The sequence below is a fragment of the Danio rerio genome, chromosome 9, assembly GCF_049306965.1.
Source record: "Danio rerio strain Tuebingen ecotype United States chromosome 9, GRCz12tu, whole genome shotgun sequence".
NCBI lineage: Eukaryota > Metazoa > Chordata > Actinopteri > Cypriniformes > Danionidae > Danio > Danio rerio.
In genome coordinates, this window is record NC_133184.1 from 31244576 (window position 1) to 31266873 (window position 22298).

General features: G+C 34.7%; 2 protein-coding genes across 28 annotated transcripts in view; one reads left to right on the plus strand and one right to left on the minus strand.

The window, feature by feature from the left end:
* Positions 1 to 553: 553 nt before the first annotated feature.
* On the minus strand, positions 554 to 8654 carry cpap (centrosome assembly and centriole elongation protein). Of its 2 annotated transcripts, none has more exons than XM_021478969.3 (15): positions 8537 to 8654; positions 6370 to 6756; positions 6052 to 6166; positions 5700 to 5844; positions 5523 to 5610; positions 3611 to 4919; positions 3069 to 3192; positions 2786 to 2951; positions 2441 to 2695; positions 2216 to 2291; positions 1884 to 2074; positions 1565 to 1705; positions 1148 to 1232; positions 930 to 1050; positions 554 to 846 (listed from the first exon to the last, which is right to left on the minus strand). In XM_021478969.3, exons 2-15 carry the CDS (start codon positions 6733 to 6735, stop codon positions 654 to 656), a joined length of 3375 nt encoding a protein of 1124 aa, XP_021334644.1. In that variant the 5' UTR covers positions 6736 to 6756; positions 8537 to 8654; the 3' UTR covers positions 554 to 653. The 2 variants fall into 2 exon arrangements, with proteins under 2 accessions (XP_021334644.1, XP_073768894.1); XM_073912793.1 differs by having other exon boundaries at positions 6370 to 6785.
* Positions 8655 to 10523: 1869 nt separating this feature from the next.
* mcf2lb (mcf.2 cell line derived transforming sequence-like b) overlaps positions 10524 to 22298 on the plus strand; it is a 34114-nt gene continuing 22339 nt past the window's right edge. For 10 of the 26 annotated variants that reach the window (XR_012385477.1, XM_068223642.2, XM_073912796.1 and 7 more), the window contains exons 1-2: positions 10524 to 10764; positions 18538 to 18621. Coding sequence is in view for 25 of the 26 variants with exons in the window: in XM_068223642.2 (XP_068079743.1) it covers positions 10683 to 10764; positions 18538 to 18621 (166 nt within the window). In the remaining variant the exon portion in view is untranslated. Of the gene's footprint in view, positions 10765 to 14742; positions 15065 to 18537; positions 18622 to 22298 lie in introns of those variants that run through there. The other 16 variants (XM_068223644.2, XM_073912806.1, XM_073912812.1 and 13 more) reach the window with 3 other exon arrangements.

Consider the following 22298-nt stretch of genomic DNA (forward strand, 5'->3'; position numbering starts at 1 on the left):
ATCTTTTTTTTTTTTTGCATAATAACATTAATCATATTATGGTGAACAACCAGAGCAGACTTTTAAAATTCTTCACATATCTTCACATATTACAGTGACTTGTTCCAGTGTTTCCTCTAGGATTTGTTCCAGCTGTGGCGGCGGGCCTTTTACACAAATCTACCATCTACCTATGGCGTTATTTCAAATGGCAAATGGCGTGAGCGCAGTATTACAAGTCGAAATCGCATTTATGTAATACGAACGTGAATCTCTTTGCTGGCAGATAACGCACAGCATTACTACGATTACAGAAAAATTCGCTCTGTTATAATTCACTTACCTTTTAATATGTTTTGGTACTGAAGGTTTTGAATGAGAAGCTGTAATGTAGCCATGGCGGGATGAATTTTAGTGTGGCCCCCCACCATGGAAGAATGAATGTAGTAGAAACCATGTGTTCTACTGAGAACCACACTGAATAGGCAATTTTTTTATACAATACAAATAACTATCTGGCCTATTTTCAATACAACATAAAAAGGAGAGAAATACCTTTCACATACTGTACAACTTTGTATAAATTCAGATTTATTTTTTTACAGAAATTACAAACAAAAATAAATAGTTAAAATTTACAAATTCCAAACAAATTCATTCAAGTCCCATTGTTTTCAAGCTTTAGTGTCCATAATGACTTTTCCCTGTGGATCTTTTAGTCGCACCCGTCCTGTTGGGTACTGCGTCTCTTGACGTCCATCTGAATAAACCGTTTTAACCGTACCATCAGGATATTCCCGTCTTTTAAAATCTGCAGTGTGGATCTCTCTCTGACCTGTGTTAAACTGGATCACCTTACTACCATCTCTGAAAAAAGAAAGCAAGGATGAAAATAGTGTCATTTGTCAGGCACCTCTGTATAATGACGCATATTGAAGAATTGTACTCACGGATTCAGCTGTATTATTGTTCCATCTGTGAGCACACTTTCCTCTCTTCCATCAGGGTGAAGAGTCTTGACCGTCTGATCAGGGAAAGTGATTTCCTTACGACCATCTGGGAAGTGTTTCTCTAAAAAGTGCAAAGTGAGAGAAGAAATTGACTTAAGTTTTGACTTACAGTAATCTCTTTTTACCATTGATTGTTTTTAATGAAAATGCAGGCCTACCTGTTTGATTGTTAGGAAACTGAAGCACCTCCATGCCATCAGGATAAGTGATGTGTGTGGTCTGAGCCTCTGCATAGTAATAAATCTGAAAGAGAGTGACATTGCTAATCAGTCATGAACATTTGAAACTAAAATCCCCTCACGTCAATGCTAAAAGCAAAAAAACATTAACAGGGCCCTAAGAAATACTTTCTTCTCCCAAAATGTATCCAATGCATTTTTTCTTGATTTTTTTTTTTTGAACTCCATTACAATGGATTAATTGTAGTGATTCGAGATATCAGAAAAGTCAATTCCTTATTTTTGACTTTTAATTGCACAATTTTATCTCTCTGTCATTGAATTAAGCATGAAACATTAATAGTAGAACTATTATAACGAGATGGAAATAACAGATTATCAAAGTTCATCCCTCACCACTCTTTGATCAGGCATTGTGTGTTTCACATCTCCATTGAAAAACATAACTTTTACAGTCTGGCCATCAGCAGAAAGTTCTTTCCTGGTGCCATTTGGAAAGACAACAAGTCGGCCGCCATCTGGAAGCATCTTCTCAATCTGAAACATGTAAACAGTCCGCAATTTTGAAAGTAGACTAGACCATTTGCGCTGCAACCATTTCAACACTCCTCTAATCTGTAGCCCAGTATTGTTTAAAATAAGATTCCACTTAGCATCAGTATGAAATAATATTTGAGATGTGAATTGTTGAAGCTGAAGAAGACAGATTGATTACCTTGCTGTCTGACTGCATGATTTCTTCCTGTTTCTCATTTGTCTGTCCAGTTATGGTCAATTTAGGGAAAGAGTTATTCAGTGGAGCATCTTGGCTCCTCTCGTTCATAACCAGTACACCCGAACTCTGGTTTACCAATGGGCTGAGCTCTGATTTAAAGCTCTGCGTTTCTTTGACTTCAGGAAAAAAAGCTGTTTGGGGAAAATTGAGAATCATGGTACATCCTAATCACACTTAAAGAGAACAGACGGACAAGTAAAATACATTTTTACATTATTGTAGACAGAAATAAAAACATGCACTAGACTAGTGATTTTAAAGTATGATAATACCAGAGTCTGTGAGAGAGATCTGTGTTTCTGGACTTCCTTTTCTGCTGCTGTTGCCTTTTGAACTGTGAGATGGACTCTAAAAACATTAAAGCAAAAATAATGTTGTTTTATAGGTACAAACATCTCGGACAATAAAAACTACTTAAATTTCCAGACAAAATGTTAATTCAACTTTAATGTCTGCGTTTCTTTAAAGTAACAGTGAAGAAAATTTCAGATTTTTACCTTGGAATCTGTAGGTTTGGATCCAGTACTGGTTCTACTGCTAGATGTAGAGGACCGTCCTTTTTCCTTCTCTTTCTCAGCACTCTTCCAGGCACTGAGCCGCAGTTTCTCCAGTGTCCGCACTTGGTCTCTAAGGGATGTGTTTTCTGAACTCAGACTCTCCACCTGCTGCCGGAGACGCTTCTGTGTGTTGCTCCAGCGAGCCTCTCGTTTGCGCAAATCCTCCTGCATCATGTTCAACTGCTGCTTTAGAGCCTGGTTCAGACATTAACATGCAGATTTGAAACACAGATTTAAAATAAATGATTTTGTAATTTTTTTAAGTAGATGGTACTGAAAGCGGACCTGGATCTCATCTCGTTCTTGTTTGTCAGGTCTTGCTCTCACAGTTGCTGCATGCTTTTCAAAAAGCTTCTTTTCACGCTGCATTTTCTTGTATTCCTCACTTTTATACTCCTCCCACTTAGCAGTTTCCTCTATCCTCTTCTTTTCAAAGTCAGCCTTGTCTTTTCTGGGTGGGAAAATTTTAAAAGTTTTAGCTTTATTTGGTGAATGGTATTTAATTGTACTGTACATTCATTATACTTGGGTATTTGTTGTGTCTCGGGATTTTACGAAAGAGTCATACTTAAGATTTTCTCTGATATCCTGGTTCTCTTGCTTTAGCCTGGCCAGGGCTGCATTCTCAGATTTGAATCTTTCGATCTCTGTTTCCAGCTCCACCAAACGCTCACGAAGAAGTCTTGACTGAGCTGGAAATCAAAAGTTTGCTATTAAGAAGGATTGCGCAAGTTCTGTTAGTAACCAGTGCATTACTTTGTATGCATTGTTAGCGTCTGAGAAAAAGATTAAAAATACAGTCAAGTCCAAATTTGTTCATACCCCTGGAAGATTCTGACTTTTTGTTCAAATGTAATTGAAAGCTTTGAATTTTTTCCCCACAATTTTGTACATTTGTCTTATTATCTTTTAAGAGAAGCCTGTGTCATTTCCATTTAAAAAAAACTTCTTGCTGGTTGAATAAAATTAACTTTAAGTCAGAATTTGCCAATGGTATGAATAATATTGGGCTTGACTCAATGGGCTTGACAAATAATGATTATATATTTAAAAGCATTACCAACTGAAGACAAGCACATTTTATAGCAGTATGCAGAATGTCACAACTACCTGCTCCTTCCTCACTGGGCTTGTTCTGTGGTTCTGGCATCATTACTGGAGAAGGTTTGGGCTTCAGCGCTGGAAACAGCTTTGCTACCAACTGGCTTGTTGATGGAGCTTCATTTCGATTTGCACCTGCCTTTGGGCTCCCTCCTACTGGTTTCACCCCCTTAGAGAAGGCAACCTTCCTTTTCAGCATCCTCTCTGATGGAGATTCCTCTACTGGACAGGAGGACTCATCTTCAGGATCATTCCAGGTATCATCGTCATCAAACTCTAACTGGGTTCTGGAGTCTTTGAGAGTAGAGTCTTCATTATGACTTGAATTCCTATCATCCCCCTCTGGACTGCTGGCACCATCTCTATCTTGGTAGGTGCGTTTATCATAAGGAAGAGTGATGGGCACTTGAAAGTGGTTTATGGGTGGATTGGAAATGTTGGAAAGAGGTTCCAGCTCAGAGTTACTGCACGATGAGTCGTCAAACTTCTCATCAGTTTCCTCATGACAAAGTTCTTTCAGCTCTATGCTAACAATATCTTTCTGTATTGCAGTGTTTATAGGAGGCGCTGGTGCTCTATGACCCAACATGAGACCAGGAGCTGCAGTGGGACCTAGAGCTTGACTAGGTAGTGTAGATTGACCAGTGGATTTAATAGGTGTTGAGGAGAGACGCCTGCGGTCTCTCTGAAGCAGAGTGCTGATAAAGGATGAGTTGCTGGAGAATGAGATTTCATCTGCTGCTCGTTCTAGTAGCTCAAACTCTCCGAGTTCGGCACGCTCACGCTTGTGATCTTGCTCCCAATGCTCCCTTCGCTCTGTGAACCACACTTCAAAGGAATTTTCTGCAACACTAGCATTATCCTTTATACGATTACATTCTCTCTCCTTATTGCAGTCTGTTGGAGTGGCATTGTTAATCTTCATGTTGGACAAAGGGTCAGGTTTTGGGAGGATCTGAGCTGAGATGGAGCCCATATTTTGACCCTGATGTGCAACAAGAACATGAGGTTGAAGGGTCATCTTGGTGACTGGTCCTGTGGTTTTGTTCTGAGGAAAGTTCTCTTTATTTAGCACAGCTGTCTTGCGTTGGATCATTGGATGTGTGGATTTTGAGCCTTCTGATTTGTTTATGGAGTTCCTCTTCGACTTCATGTCCAGGACTTGAGATTTTTTTGGATTTTGGCCTGATGAGGGCTTGGGGTTAGGTGGACTTTTTCTGTTTGATGGTACAGTGGCTTTTCCCCTGGTAAATCTGGCCAGACCTTCTCCACGTTTAAGAAAGGGTCTCTTTACCTTTACACTTTTAGCTGGTGGATTCTACATATGTCAATATGAAAAAATGAAAGAAAATTAGACATTAAGGTTAAGTTAGATTAGAAAGATCATATTACACATAGTTATGTCAGCATAAGTTGGTACACCTCTACATCTAGGAAGTATTGACACTTCTATTTAGTTTTTCTGTCCTATTAAGGGTTGCATTTCCTGATATCATGACCTATTGTGGTTCGCTTAGATCACAGGTGTCAAACTCAGTTCCAAAAGGGCCGCAGCTCTGCACAGTTTAGTTCCAACCCTAATTAAATAAAAAACCCTAATACACACCTGATCAAACTAATTGAGTCCTTCAGGCTTGTTTGAAACCTACAGGTAAGTGTGTTGGAGCAGGGTTGGAACTAAACTGTGCAGGGCTTCGGCCCTACAGGAATGGAGTTTGACACCCCTGGCTTAGATGTTTTTGGTTTATGTTATGTTCATATGTCATTCGAACCACTCCAGAGTACATTATAAATTGCACCAAGACCAACTATAATTTGATGACAGTGTTCACACTTACTCAAATGAACCAATTTAGTTCAATTTAATCTTACCCAACCTGCCAAGTGCAAACCTAATATAACCCTATGTTTTGTAACTGACCTCGTTTGTCAATTTCTGGTTTTCCATCTTCAGCTGTTCTTCCAGTATTTCCTCAAATGTTCTCCCACCAAAGCCTGATTTAATGGGTCTAAAACCAACAGATACTTATATATAGACAATATATATGACACGATGCTCTGATATAGCATTATATTAAGCTGTAGAGTTTAAGTTTACCTGTCCTGTGGCTCTGAGTCAGACTCTTTTCTGTACATAGTTTGATCTTCAGTTGTGGACTGAAGAGATTCTTCAAATTCATAATGACTGTCATGTTCGGTGTTCAACGCCACCACACTTGGTTCACGGTTACACACAGTGGTCTCTACAATGGCAGATGAAGAAAGTCAAGTTTTATCCTATCTTGATAGTTATTGACTTTTTAAAGATAGGTTTAGCCTACACTTTATGTATATTTAATGTGATATTGAAAGTAATTCATCAGCATGATGAACTAATGTTTTGTTGTTCAATAAGATGTCATTAACAACAGCTCTTTGTGTACAAGTACCATAGACCATTTATTCTATACCTGCAGTATTCTGTGGTATTGCCAGAAGCCTTTGTGGTTCACGTTGTTGTCTTAGCAACTGTTCTTGCTGGTGGGCTTTGAGCTGCTCCTGCATGCGATATTGCATTTGCTTCAGCTGGAGAAATAAACAAGCTCTTCAATATCTTACAAAGCATTAAACATTTTTGCTTTATAAATGCTTTGACTGAGCAACTTATTCCTATTATTAAAAAAATTACCATGGAATTCAGAGAACATCCTTATATCTGACAAATTCAAATTAAAAAAAATATATATTTAAAAGAAAATCTCATCAACATTAATAACAACTGAACTCACCTGTTCAAGCTTGGCTATTAATGGGAGGTCTCGTGTGTTTCTTAAAATGTCTTGTATACTTTGCATCTCACTGTTCAAAGAAGCATCAGACAGTTGAGTTTCCCCAGGAGTTTTGCTGCCTCCACCCAGACTGCACATGTCCACACTGGCACAGCTGCTGCTCCTGGAGATGGGCAGTGGGGCAAACTGAGAAATGAAGGAGTCATCTGGATCCTGAACCACCAGACTGCCACTGCTCCGAACTGATCCAGAACTAGCATCTCCAGGTGAGCCATGCAGTATCACACCAGCACGGGTGCTGTCCGGCACCCAGTGGGAGATGAAGTTAATCTGCCCCTGCTGGAGTCCAGCTGGTGATGACATCATGTTGCTGACCTGGCTCAAACCCTAAAAAGGTGAGTTTGCAAATGCATTCACTCAAGAAGATAAACGTGATAATGATAAAGTCATAAGGGCATGTTTTTAAGGGGTTTTTTTTGTAACTAAAGTAGTATTAAATATATATGAACCCTTTTTAGGATGTTGGTTCTTAACAAATGTTTTACATTTTCACTGATTAGAAACACCAGTAAGTATATTTGCATGCAGCTGATATTAAAAAAAAGAAACACAAATAGCTTAAGAACAAATGTTGTTGAAACTATGGCTGCACAATATATATCGTTTCAGCATTGATATTGCAATGTGTGAGTCCGCAATAGTCACATAACAGGGATCTACAATGTAGTTGGGATTATAGTTGAGCAGACATTAAAGTTACAACATAGTGGAGTAATTTTACATTTTATTTCTTATGTAGCAGAGGCCAGCTAGTGAAGTGATGGTCTTCAGCCTCCTTGTTAAATCAACCGACTCCCATGCGAAGAGTCGCTAGTTCCATCCCAGCTTGGAACGGGTTGAGTGGTGTAGGACCGGTGGGGTTACACTCAGAATGAAAGTTTATTATTTGCATCTGTTTTTAAGGCCTGACTGTAAGAATTTGAAGCAAACTCGAGCCATTTGGGCACAATAAATTAAACGTTTCTAGCTTACAGATTAATTGAACATTATATTATTTACTCAATTAAATCGATAGTGTAATTACTATTATTATACAGTGAATATTTTATTTCTGCTTTTGAATATAGCTTGACTCCCCAGAAAATAAAATGTGTATTTGCATCTTTTATCTGTTGTTTTTAAAAATGCTTGTCATTTCTTAAAATGATATTTTATGCAGATGCTGCCCTACAGAATTATCAAAATCAATCTAAAATTATGAATTCTTAAACTATTCAAGTCCTCTGGTGAAATGGCATTTATATCGCAATATATATCGCATTGAATGAAAACATTGCTAGTTTTTTTTTCCAATATCTTGCAGCCAAAGTTAAAACTACTATTTTTCTCTGCCAAATGAACTGCATAAATATACATGACTGCAAAATGTCATCAAATATTTTCAAAGTTTGTAGCTCAAGAATTAAGCAAAATGTAACTTAATATGATTTTGGATTCTGGTTGTTAGCAAATAAATTACATACTAAAATGCTTATATAGTGATCATAATTTTCTGGTTCAGTCCCATAGCTATAAAGCTTACACGACAGAGTTTAATTCATTTTCAGTGGGTAAAAACTGTGTGGGTCACTTAAGTTAAACTGGAATCAAAATGATTGAAGCTAGCACTAGCTTGTATCTAAAGGTAAGTTATATCAAGTTATCTTTTTCTAGTTGAGCCACAAGTTTGATCACAGGAGAAAAACCCTAAGTAATGCTTTTTTTAGATGTCAACTATGTCATATATTACAAAAGTCAACATGTTAAACTAACGTTACCAAGTCTGATCGAAATCGGTTTCATTTTTAACCAAATAAACAAGCTATTTATTTCAGGGTAACGAGGTGAACGATGTCTGTTCCCATATTAAGTACAGTTAGTTCAAAGTGACATTATTGAAACCACTGAAGCTCAATAAACAGTCATTAAAGACCAAAGTATAACTGTCATCCAGGTGACGATGGGCAATACATTAGTTCAGTTGTAACACTATGAATATGTTTACAGTTTTGTCAAACATATCGGGGCCGTCAGAAATATAAACAAATACAAAGCGAGATATATGCTAAATATAGATGCTATATCACTTTACTAAATCGCTGCAGAGTTGTGAGTAAATATGCCCTACCTTAGTTTGGGTTGTCGAGCCGGGTATTTAAAGATTCCCGCAGTTGACGTCTGAACTTTGGTAAGTTTCGAACGATACCGCCATAACAAAGCATAGCCCGCGAGACAGACGAATGATCAACGAAAACACCGGTGCATGATGGGAATTGTAGTCAGAACACTTTTTATAAGCTCCTCCCTCAGACTAATAAAAACATATCTTATTTGTAGCTGGTCATCTCCGTCTTATTGCAGTCTGCTGGCTTCACTGCTCCTGCACAATGCAGCACTTAGAACTTTTACAGTAGGTTACTAGCATAAACACTAACAAGTGTAACAATAGTAGTGATAACAGGACCTCCTGTTTGGCAGGTATAAAGCCAGCCAGACACATGTAATTTAATAGCGACGTTGCCTTTCGCGGTGCGAGGTTTAGAAACTGGCGCCTTAAACAGTGACAGGCTGAGTATGGCACGGTAAATGGTAACCAGTCGCTAGTGTTATTAAATCAAAGTCTACGGCTCTTGTATTGTGTATTGATTAGATGCACGTAGCAGTGACAGACCTCTAGGACTGGTCACGAGCAGGTCACGAGGAAGATGCATTGGGGAGTTTTGCTCATGTCATTTTAGCTGTAATACATGCCTTAGACTTCATAAATGTAGGCCAGAGATTTTCAACAAAAATGTATTGAAGGAGTATTATCTTTTAAACCTTATTTTTATTTCGTTATGAAATCCAATAAGCTGTGAAAAATTCTTAAGAAAAAAAGAATAGCCTAGTTATTTAGCAGAATAAAGAACCATTAAGAAATAATGGTGTAAATAAGAAAACTATATGCAGTAAATTACTTGAAAATGTTCAGTTTTGTGATCGAGTCCATTTGGCATTGGCATTTAGGTGTCAACAACATTTCTTGCTAAAACATGTTCTCCAAACTGATATATTAAAAGTAAATGTATTATCAAATTAGTAAGTTTCCCTTCATTTATTGTGGTTCATGTGTAATTTTTAATTTTAAAAAATCTGTTAATTAGTTACTAAAAGGGTAATTGTGCTAAAATATGCTACATGGTAAAAAAAAAAAAACCTAATATTTTTGATTTAAGAGTTAGATTTTTTTTTCACATTCGCTCATTAACTAGAACAGGGGTTCCCAAACATTTCAGCCCCCAACACCCAAAATTACAATGCCAGTTACTCGCAACCCCAATAACCTTTGAAGTGGTTATAAATATACAAACCTTGCAAGCCTTGAACGCACTCAGACCTTCATCCATATTCAGTTGTGGGCCTCGTGGCCCATATTTTTAATGTACTTGAGTGCCGTAAAGGTTTCAGAAAGTTTCACCTGATTCCAAAAAAAAAGTCAGTCTGCTGCCTCTGACGCTGTTGCTGTGTCTTTAATATGACATAATTACCTCAGGAGTTGCAATCAAATGACCAAAATAAATTAAATGCTGGTGGCTTTTTAATTGTATGTTGTTGTTTTTAAAAGTAAGCATTAACTAATTTTTTTTTTTTCAGTAGGTTATGGTCATTCTAATAGTTTCATAAAATGAATTTAATTTTTGGAAATCACCAAGCAACCCCGCTCATTGTCTCATGGTCCAACCCTTTACTTTAGTAACCACTGAACTAGACATGGCTGATTAGTTTCAGTATTTGACAAAATATTTAGTTTTAACTGAATCATAAATTATAAGTTCTTCAAATTGAAACAGGATGCTGAATAATTGCTGAATAATTCTTTTTTTCTTTTGTAATACTGCTATGTAGTGTTTTTTATTAGCTGTAATTTGCTAAACCCAAACTGAGCATGTTTAATTTTTATTAAGATGTTTTTTATTCTGTAATGAAAATCAAGCCAATCAAAGTGAATAACATGCTTCTTGCCCTCCTGTTTCCACTCCAGGTGTAATTGCAAAAACATTCCAACTGATGGCACCAAAGTACATACTGAATCAGCATGTCAGGCCATCCTGTGTGCACATGCGTGTGCTCTTTTCACTGGTTACATGCTCAGTCAGCCTGACATTGCAGAGCTCCTCCTCCTCCATCTCCCTATATGTGATGCTGATGCTGAATTGACCATCACTGAGGGGCAAAGGGTGAAATTCTTCTCATATCCTCCAGTCGATCTGTCCACCTTCTCTCAGGAGTGAAGGATGGCGATGATCTGGATGCAGACAGAGAAGACGGTCGTGCAAGAGCTGCAGCGCAGATTGAGCAATGTCGCTCACAGCATTGGTAAGGACTGTATATGAGTGTCTGTGTTTGTCATTTAAAAAGAAATTGTTTAAATGCCTTTACATATTGAGTGGCATATTGATAGATGCAGTAATGCTGTTCAACAGTGAGAATTATTCATATCTTATTTGAGTACAGGATAATATTATATCTGGACACAAAATTTGGTCATCTGGGTTATAGCTGAGCTGATATTTTGGGCAGTTATGTTTGTGGTATTGTTGTATTCAAATATTTGACCTACAAAGTCTGACAAATTAAATAATTGTATGAAACAGTTAGAATTATACAACATATATGTTTCATTTTTGATACATTTTTACATACATTTGTATGGCTCAAATAGGCTATAATTAGCATACTGATTGTGGAGGGGGGGGGGGGGGGGGTTAAAGGTTCTTCAGAGGCTCAAATTGAGTAAAAATATATTATATATTCCAAATGTACGATAAAAACTATAAAAACATTACTTTGATAAAAGAATATACATGCATTAGTTACTATTACATTGCTTTTCAATAACATGTTAGGTAGGATGATATTTACATGCAGTGCAGTCATAAATGAGACATTTGGTAGAAAAAAAGGGATTTCAAGGAAAACAATTATGTTTTTAATTAATATTAATAATTTTGGTTGGTGCGGTGGCGCAGTAGGTAGCGCTGTGGCCTCACAGCAAGAAGGTCACTGGTTTTGGCATTTCTGTGTGGAGTCTGCGTGTTCTCACACCTACTTTAATGCTGCATTGTATTAAAGGGTCAAAGTGCAACCCTAAAATACTAATTAATGGTCACTTTAAATATTTAAACTTTGGCAGTATTCTTCAAACCACTATGATTTTGTTTATTTGTCAGCATTATGTTTTATCATTTAAAATATATACATGATCACCCATGAATAAACATTCTACAGAAGACTTCATGTAATATATTTGATACAATTTATCAGTCGGAGGACAGAATGAATGTAGACGATTTGATCATGTAGATAAGAAAGAGGCCTCATGTATCAGATATTCTTTAATAGAACATTTTTACATCAAAATATATTTTCAGTGGTATGCAAAACTCTACTCTGTGTCTAAATGAATGTTATGATTTCTGTACTTACCCTCATTTCTGAAGCCTAAAGGCAGAAAGAACTTTGCAGAAACCCTCCTGTGAGCTTCATGCTGGGGGTGACTTGACCAAAGTGTGTGTGTTTGGCAGAGATTCTGCTGAGTGCAAAAACAGATACCATAAAACACAGATTTCCTCTGTAGAACAGTTTCTGCAGTAGTCTGAACACAAGCTTTAGATAAACACGAGTGCTTTTAACTACTAGCTGTTGCATATTAAAGTGTAGGGGCTAGTGCTAAAATAATGGTCGACAATTTCTTGGGTTTACTACAGTGTTGTGTAGAATTATAACTAAGTATCAGTTTGAGGTCGGCAATAAAAAAGGAAAGTTATGCTGAGGATTTTAAGGAAAAGGCATCGCGAACGAGACTCTGATTGTGGACTACTTCCTCTAGTCCCGCTGACACAAGGACAGAGTGAGTAAAATCAGGTTATTGTCAGTATAAATGTTTTGGAACTGCTAAATGACCAAATGTGAATGTAAATAACCCCCAGTGCCAGGGGTGCATTTATTTGATTAAAACTAAAGTAAAATAGCAGAATTCCAGCATACTATTTTTAATTAAGGTATTTGTTTGGTATTTTTTTAATTTTAAAAAAGTAATTTGTCCTAGTCAGCTGAATATACAGATTAAATATAGACTTCAGAAATCATTTTTATAATTCAATGATTTTTTAAAGGGGTGGTCCAGAGTGTATTTTTAAGGCTTGGTAGTGTTTATAAGATGCAAAGCAATGTGAGCTCATGCTTCATTTGTAGAAAATCTTGTTATTTTTCAAATATCTTACTTTGATTACATACAGCTACTCAGCTAACATGAAAGCCTGAATTACACAGAATGAAAAGGACACAGGGGGATGCAGTGGCGCAGTAGGTAGTGCTGTCACCTCACAGCAAGAAGGTTGCTGGGTCGCTGGTTCGAGCCTCGGCTGGGTCAGCGTTTCTATGTGGAGTTTGCAAGTTCTCCTTGTGTTCACGTGGGTTTTCTCAGGGTGCTCTGGTTTCCCCCACAGTCCAAAGACATATGGTACAGGTGAATTGGGTAGGCTAAATTGTCCCTAGAGTATAAGTGTGGGTGGATGTTTCCCAGAGATGGGTTGCAGCTGGAAGGGTATCCGCTGCGTAAAAATATGCTGGATAAGTTGGCGGTTCATTCCGCTGTGGCGACCCCGGACTAATAAAGGGACTAAGCCGAAAAGCTAAACCTCATGTCTGCTCTCTAAAATAAAAAGTTTTATATACATTTGAAATTAGCATGTGTAATTAATATAAAACGTTCACATATCTTTTGCAAGTTTGTTATTTGAGATGTAGAACGCAGGGAAAGTGGCTGCATAGAGAGACATTTCAGCGCTGCTGAAGATTGTGGCTATTTACAGCAGTTTGACAGATAAATATGAATTTGTAACTAAATTGTTAGCAGTGCCAAACAGCATTTACCATTGTTTACATCCTTGTTTACATCCTTGCTAGAACATAGTGTTAACGCTAGATGCTGTGGATGTAGTTGATCGATTTTAACAAATAAAAATACTCACAGTTTGTGACTCACAATCCACAGCTTCTATTATGGTTGTGGTTTTAGCCGAATCCAGCACTGTACTGGGAGAGATTCTGGAAGCTGTTCATTGTCAAATGCTAGCTGTATATTTTTTTAGAATTTATGAATTGAACCTGAAGCGTTTGTGATCTCACAAACCTGGATGTATGTTTTTGTAGTCCCCAAACTTTGTTCGCTGTAGGCCAAGCTAACTCTGTAAAAGCCAATGTCTCCCTTTGCATTAAACTTTGAGCATTTTACATTCAGAGATGTTGTTTATATTCACACAGCTGCATTACGCATCAAATAAAGTTTAAAATATGATATCGTAGTGGGCCGGCCCTTTAAATGTTATCAATATTGACAACAGTTATATTTTTTCAAGAACTCTTAAATGCATACACTGTTCAGTTAAACTTTAAAACTTTTACTTTTGATCAATATAATGCATTTCTGTTAAATAAATTAATAATTTATTTACATAAACCTTTGAACCATAAATACTGTTGTCAATATGTCAGAAGGCCAAATAGTTTTTTGTTATTTATTTATTTATTTTAATCATTTTAAACACGGAAGAAGCCTTTATGCTGGAACTATTCATCTTTATTTATTTATTTATGTAGTTGTTTATTTATTTATTTATTATTTCAATTTATTAGACTTTTTTATTGTTAAACACTGAAGAAGCCTTTGAGCTGAAACTATTAATTTTTATTTATTTATTTATTTGCTTTTTTATTTTTATTGATTTTATTTTTTTTGATTGATTTTATTTTTTTAAATTGTTAAACACTGAAGAAGACTTTACGCTGAAACTGTTCATCTTTATTTATTTATTTATTTATCTATTTGTTTGTTTGTTTGTTTGTTTGTTTTATTTATTATTTATTTATAATTTATTTATATTTATTTATAAAAAATGATAATTATATGCATAATATGTGATATCTGAAATAGAGAGAGGAAATTAGACAGACTCATCACACTCAAAATAAGTTTTCTCCTAAGCATTATATCTGTTGGATTGAATGGCTTCTGACTGACTTGGTTTGAATTTGCCTTTTATCTTTTCCTCCTCAGCATGATCAGATCTCACTCAGATTCCTATTATACCACAGAGAAACCAGCCACACACACAGAGAGATACACACACAGGGTTTCATTCATTCACCAGTGTGGATGGGGGAAGGGGCTCTTGGGGGGGGGGGGGGGCAGACTCTTTTTGGGGGTGATTGTGCCAATTCAGACAGACACAGTAAGAGTGGAAACAAAGAAAGTACAGTTCTTTACAGCCAGTGACCCATCACTGTTATCAGTTATAGAAATGTAGCAGGTGAAGGGAACCTGTGTGCGTCAAGGGACCAGTCCATTCCAGGAAGTCTGGTGAACGTTGGAAATGAGGAGGGAGAGATAAAGACAGAGAGAGAAACAGGAAGTCATTAAACGCTGCACCTGTCTCAGGTAACTCATTCTCAAATCGCTGCTTATATTAACAAGACGACCAGGGAGTTACTAAGCCATTAGACAACAAGAGAAACAGAGGGATGGATGTACAGAACAGAAGGAAAACTATATGCATTCCTCTAGCAGAGGTTGAGAAATATTATCACTTTTCCAGACGTTGCCAATGGCTACAAAGTAAGTGAGGACTTTTATTTGTTTTATTGTATTTTTGGTTTTGGTTTAAATAGATTTTTATGTCCCTGTTTGGGCATGCGGTTGACAATATAAGTTACTGCATAACCTATATGCTATAAAATTGCAGGTTATAATAACTGTATATAATAAGTTATATTTGATTGTAACTTTAACTTAATTTGATTATAATGTAATAATGTGCACCTTTTGCAAAGCAGCTTTGAAACAATTATTTTTGTAAAAGACGCTTAAACCATTTAAGGAATGTAAACAAAAACAATGGTCCCAATCTATTTCCTGTTTTACATTTTTAAGACACACATTGATAAATAATGTTATAATAGCTGTTTTAGCATCAAGTTATGATTGAATTACCTCTTGTTACAGTTAAGAAATAGTTTGATAACAAGCAGGAAATGTTCATGGGCCAATTACCAGACTACATTGAAATGGTCTATACAAATAAACTTGAACTGAACTAAACTTGGCATCTACATGTCAACTAAATCGCATTAGAATATTAGTGCACTTTGGAATGTTTCTAATATATAAAAATAAAACATGTATATTTTTGTTATTTGGTTTATTGGTGGTACTTTAACTGAGAACAGGAGAGAGAAATGATGACTGTGTTACTTCATTTCAGTGCTGGGCAGATTGCACAGACATTGCAGTAGATTACAGAATAAATTACGAAATTAAAATTGTAGTTTAGATTACAAATTGGAGGTAATACAATCAGACTACATTTTAATTACTTTTAGATTACTTTTAACCCGTTTGTCATATAGAATCCATTCTACAAATAAATTGCATTCTTTGTTAATATCAGCAGTGTATTGAACATCACATAATGTTTGTGAAAATAGACTGCAGGGTTTTTTGTAAGCTGATGAAAAACAATTAATTCAATCATACCAATCTAAACTTAAACTAAATATGATTGTATTACAATTGCAAATACTTACTATATTTAATGATACTTGGCTCTTTAAGCTTCCAATATTTTATCTTCTAGATTTTCAGAATCTGCAAATGTATACACTTCAATGCTATCGATCAGAATATGTTATGATGCAATCAATAAAAATGGTACATACTAATTACATGTATTTAACTTTTGCACTCTGAATACATAATCCAGATTACATGTAATTAGTTACTAACTAGCACTGCTTAATTTCAATTTTACAAAATATGACTAAGCATTAGGCATGGGACGATAACCAGTTTTAAAGTTTTCCCATTGTTTGGAAAAGTCAAGGTTTTAAAAACACTAAAATCATCTGTTAAACCGTTCCTATGGCATATGTACGTTTTTGTTATGTTTTTATTTTTATTTTTTATGAATATTTTATTTAGTTTTTTTAGGGCAGCAGTATCTCCAGAGCCTCTATAACAAAAGCTACAGGTCAGAAAAACATAAAACAAATCTCTTATAAAGCAACATCCAAACATGCTGTAGAGCTGAACAGTGCAGATACTTTATATCCACAGAAAAGAAAGATTTTTCAAGTTGTTAAGACATCTGTGTTTTTGATACTTATCGAAGACAGCAGAAGTCAATGGTTTATTTATTTGAATTATTTAACCTGACATATTTGCTCTTTCAAAATGTTATAAATCTTTCTTAAAATAAATATATATATTGTGTTCAACTAGGAAAAAAGTTTTTTTTTTTTTACTCAGACATTTAAAAAGAACATATTTTAGAGCAGTAATTACAATATCATGATACTGTAAAATCGTGACATTTTTATCCAAGGTTATCATACCATATAGAGTCTCATACCAGCCCATGCATAGTAAGTATAAATGGTGGGCAGTGCTTTAGATATATTTCATCAGTAAGAATAGGTGAGAGCTACCATTAAAGTCATTTGACATGTGACAGAAGACTTTCTGTTCAGGATGCTTGTGTGAACATCCTGAGGGGTTAATTTGACTCTAGTGGGACAACACGCTTTTATTTTTAGAAGAACAAAAGAAGGCAGTGGATGTATTCCCCACCTTTCCAGGTCTCTTTTGTCAAGTACAGCTCATAATGTTTAATTCAGGGTATCTGCAGGGTGTTAAAAAACTAATTGTAGGCTTTAATAAGTCTTAAATGCACTGAAATATTGTGTTGTAGGTCTTAAGTAATTTTAAACGGGTCTTAATGGTCCTATGTCCATGTAAAGCTATACCCAGTTAGACCAACACCCATCCAATCACTAACAAAATATTTCAATAAAGGTTTTAAAATCGCTTACTTATTAACTCTATTAACTTATTAATATGATTTAATTATCTTCCTTACGATAACAGTTGTTTTTATTGTTTTTTAAGGTTTTACCTTGAATATTAAAAACGTCTTTAGCATTAAGCCTTGTGTAAGTCTAAAATATCATTCATTATGGTCTTAAAAAGTCTTAAAATGTCTTAAATTTCAAAAAACAAATTTCATAATGTCTCATAATATCTAGTTCAGGGTATCTGCAGGCTCCTAAAAACTAATTTTATGCCTTAAAAAAATCTTAAATCCACTGAAATATTGTGTTGTAGGTCTTGAATTATTTTAAACGGGTCTTAATTGTCCTTAATTTTATGCCTTAAAAAAATCTTAAATCCACTGAAATATTGTGTTGTAGGTCTTGAATTATTTTAAACGGGTCTTACTTGTCCTATGTCCATGTAAAGCTACACCCCAATTGGGCCAACACCTATCCAATCACTAACAAAATGTTTCAATAAAAGCTTAAAGAAACATTATTTATTTACTTAATATGGTTTAATTATCTTCCTTACAATGTTTTTAATGTTTTTCTTAAGGTTTTAACCTGGCTACTAAAAAATCTTTATCATAAAGCCTTGTGTAAGTCTGAGATTTCATTCATTATTGTCTTAAAATGGTCTTAAAAAGTGTTAAAATTTCTTAAATTTGACTTGAAACCTGTAGAAATACTGTAATTGCTGTGTATAAATTCAAAATAGAGTTCTCAAAACTGCAGTATAAATAACAATGAGTTTATAATGTAACGCAATATATAACAGAATGGATGTATGTAATTGATTAGGAGTATAGAAGAATAGTTGAATGTTATTTTTAGATATATCCAGCAGGGGTTTTGGTCGAGACTGGAAATCACCTGTTCTTTTAATTCGAAACACATCTGATGTGCTTTTAACCAGAGCATGGGAATTGCTTTGGGCAAGATTCACCTCCCTCTGATGGTAACATACACCAGCTCAAGACACAATACTTTTAAGACAAGCTAGTAATATATTAGTGTGTGTGCCGACTGTGTAGGGTCTTCTTACATGTGGTTAAACCCCTTCGCCTGTTTTCCTTCATCTTGTGATCAAGAACCATAAAACGAGTACTGTTTTTCTTCATTGCTTGCAATTGTGGCAGTAAATCATTAAAAGAGATCTGCAGAGGAGTGTTTGAAAGTTGATTTAAAGGTGTCTCTCTGTGTGTCTGTTTGTTACAGATGAAATCATGCAGAAGGAGTCGAGTCCCCTCTTCGCTGCTGATGTCATCACTGAACTCAAGAGACAGTTTGCGTTCCTGTCTGGTAAATACACTTTTTTACATTTGTGATAGTAATTGATATATTAAAGGTATATTAACTGTATATTTTTGACCAAAATAATATTTGGCAATCAAATTCTACCTATCTCTCAGTCTTCCATATTTTGCCACTATGCATAGCTAGCAGATATATAAAAATGGACACAAATAATGATTAAATGTGTGAGAGGAAAAGCTAATTGACAAGAAAGTCATTAGAAGCTGAATTTAAGTGTCCTTGATACATTTAATATGCATAAGATAAAATAGGAATATGCAATATTAAAATGTGATGAGTAAGTTGGGTTTAAGTAAAGTTGTAGAGAGTAAAAGTATGAAAATTAAATAATTTTTAAGGTAAAATTGACTAATGTACAATCCCCCCATCCCCCCTGTTAAATGCAAAATGAAGCTAAACAATTTGTTTTTATATATTAAAAAAACTGGGATGACACGGTGGCTCAGTGGTAAGCACTGTCATCACACAGCAAGAAGGTCGCTGGTTCGAGTCCTGGCTGGGTCAATTAACAGTTCTGTGTGGAGTTTGCATGTTCTCCCTGTGTTTGTGTGGGTTTTGATAGGGTGCTCCGGTTTCCCCTACAGTTCAAAGACATGCACTATAGGTTAATTAAATAAACTGAATTGGCCGTAGTGTATGAATGTAAATTAGTGTGTATGGGTGTTTCCCAGTACTGGGTTGCAGATGGAAAGCCATCTGCTGCGTAAAACATCAGGATCCACCTGCATTAACTTTGTATTGCCTGATCATGTTTTTAAGACTCTCAAAGTGACCGACCTCAGCTTTTGATTTGCATTTTCACACTCAAATTACCTCATTTTAAAAATGACTTTTGCTGCTTCTTAGAACTATACTTATTTAAATTGAGTTGAAACAACACAATTCCTAAGGTTTTTTTTAGACAACTAGTCTTATGTTCAGTCCACCAAATTTCTTTCAAAACGATTAGGTTAAATTAATTGATTTGTATTGAGACAACTTAAAGGAATTGTAGAACCCAGCATTTTTTACAGGTCAATTTTGTAAAATACATCAAGGCAATTCAGCACATTTTTTAGACACTGGATCTGTCTTGTCTTAATATGTATTCAGGCCTGTAGCCAGCCTGGTGAAAGTAGTGGTTCTTTTTTTTCTAAAAAAGTGGACTTTTTTGCATTTATAGGCCTCATTTAGTCTGTCTATTTAATTATGTGTTGAAATACTGCATTTTAGTGACATTTTAGGAACAATTGTATCTGAAATAGACTGTCGGCTGGCCATCATAACCAAAAAAAGTACATTTTAAAATTTATGGATAACAACAATAGCTAAAATAGTGTTCAAATTTATTTTAATATGGGCTGCTTTTGGTGCTTCACACCTTTTCGTTGGTCATTTTCAAGAATAAGCTCCAAAACCTAGAATAAAAGTTACATGTAAAATGAGCTCATGTGAGGGCAAATTCTGGGCCTTTGTCAGTGAGGGGTGGTTTGAAAAAACCAACCTACCTACGGGCCTGTTTTATATGATAATAAAATTCCTCAACAGAAGCCCAAAAGGTGCACATTTGAATGTGTGACTAATTATAAATACTAATGCACATGCTTATGAAAGAGCGTGTACGTGTAAATTTGTTAGTCAAAATACACTTCCCATCACTTCCTGCTCCTGTCTGTATTGGATGCTTTGAAAATCTCTCTTAACAGAGTGGAAAGAATATGTGAGTGATGGAACGATGAAAAATATACCGGGGTTAGAAACAGTAGTGCACCTGTACTGTACACACACTGCAGCTTTAAGGATTTGATCTGAATGTGTGTTGTTCTTGATGACAGACTGTTACCGTTAAACTGAACAGACCCAATGATGTTCGCACAATCTCTGTCCTGTTGTCATGGAGACAGGGAGAAGAAGGCATGACTTGCCAAAATGATATTTTTGTCACATGAGGATTTTTCACCCAGTGGCTTTTCTTTCTCTTCGCTCTTTCATCGTCACTCTCTTCTCTGGCTTACCAGGCAAACATCATCTCGGATCTGCATCATAATCTATGGAGAAAGTAGATAGCAAGAATAAAGTGTCATGTTTGAATCTTACTTTATACATTGGTGTAATAGTGTTTTATCCTGAGGGAATACGTGTGTGTCTTCCTTGCTTGCTTTTTATTTGCTGTGTTTATGATTGTACTTATTAGTATTCGCTTAGGAGAAGATCACTCCATACAGTTGAAGTCCCCTTTTGATTATTTTTTTTTTCTATTTTAAATATTTCCCAAATTATGTTTAACAGAGCAAGGACATTTTCACAGCATGTCTGATAATATTTTTTATTCTGGAGAAAGTCTTATTTGTTTTTTTTCGGTAAAAATAAAAGCAGTTTTACATTTTTTGGGAACCATTTTAAGGTCAAAATTATTAGCCCCTTTAAAGCAAATTTTTTTCAGATAGTCTACAGAACAAACAATCGTTATACATTTACTTAATTAACCTAACCTGCCTAGTTACCCTAATCAACCTAGTTAAGCCTTTAAATGTCCCTTTTAGCTGTTTAGAAATGTCTTGAAAAATATCTATTCAAATATTATTTACTGTATTTGAAAAAATAAAATAAATCAGTTATTAGAGATGAGTTATTTAAACTATTATGTTTAGAAATGTGCCAAAAAATATTCTTTCCGTCAAACAGAAATTGGGTAAAAAATAAACAGGGAAACTAATAATTTAGGGGACCAACTTTATATTAGACTAATTACTTTTCACTATTTTTGATGGTTAGTGACATCATACACTTTTCCTTTAACATTTTTTTTGTATTTTTCATTTTTATTTAATTATTTATTTTATTTCATTTTTTAATTAATTTTCTTTTACTTTCTTTTTTCTTTTTTTAAATTTAATTTAATATTATTCATTTTATTTTTCTTTATTTCTTTTCTTTAATGTATTTTTTATTATTATTATATTTTATTTTATTTGATTTATTTTTTATTTCATTTTTTAAATTTATTTTATTATTTTTTTGGTTTTTATTTGTTTTATTATTTTTATTTTTTATTTTCTTTACCTTTCTCTCATTTTCTTTTCATTTTCTTTTTTTTTTCTTTTTTTATTTCATATTTTATTAAACTTTTTAATTTATTTTATTTAATTTATCTCATTCAGTTTTTTATTTGTTTTAATTAAAATTTTGAATTTTGAATATTGAATTTTTTATTTCTTTTGTATTTTCTTTTATACACGTATACATTTTTTTAAAATTTCTTTTTAATTTTAATTTCTTTTTTTTTATTTTATGTCTTTTTTCTTTTAATATTGAATTGAATTTATAAATTATGTTATTTGAAAAATAATGTCAGTAAGAATTTTTTTTTTGTATGTATGTATGATACTTTGCTAATAAAAGTAATAAAGAAGAGGAGGCAACAATCTTAAACTTTGACATAGATAAACTTGACTCTTCTGTGGCAATTCAAAATAATGCCACACGTGGTTCCAGCTCTAATCTATAATAAAGCACAACAGAAAGGGTATTGAATATTGGTATTCTAAAAGTTTTCTAATCCAACACCAGGAAACAGTTAAGCTAATTTTACTTTAGATTTATGTACTTTATGTACTATTTTAAACCGAAGAAGAGAATGTCAAGCACAAATAGAGGATAAGTAAACCTGACTGACAACACTA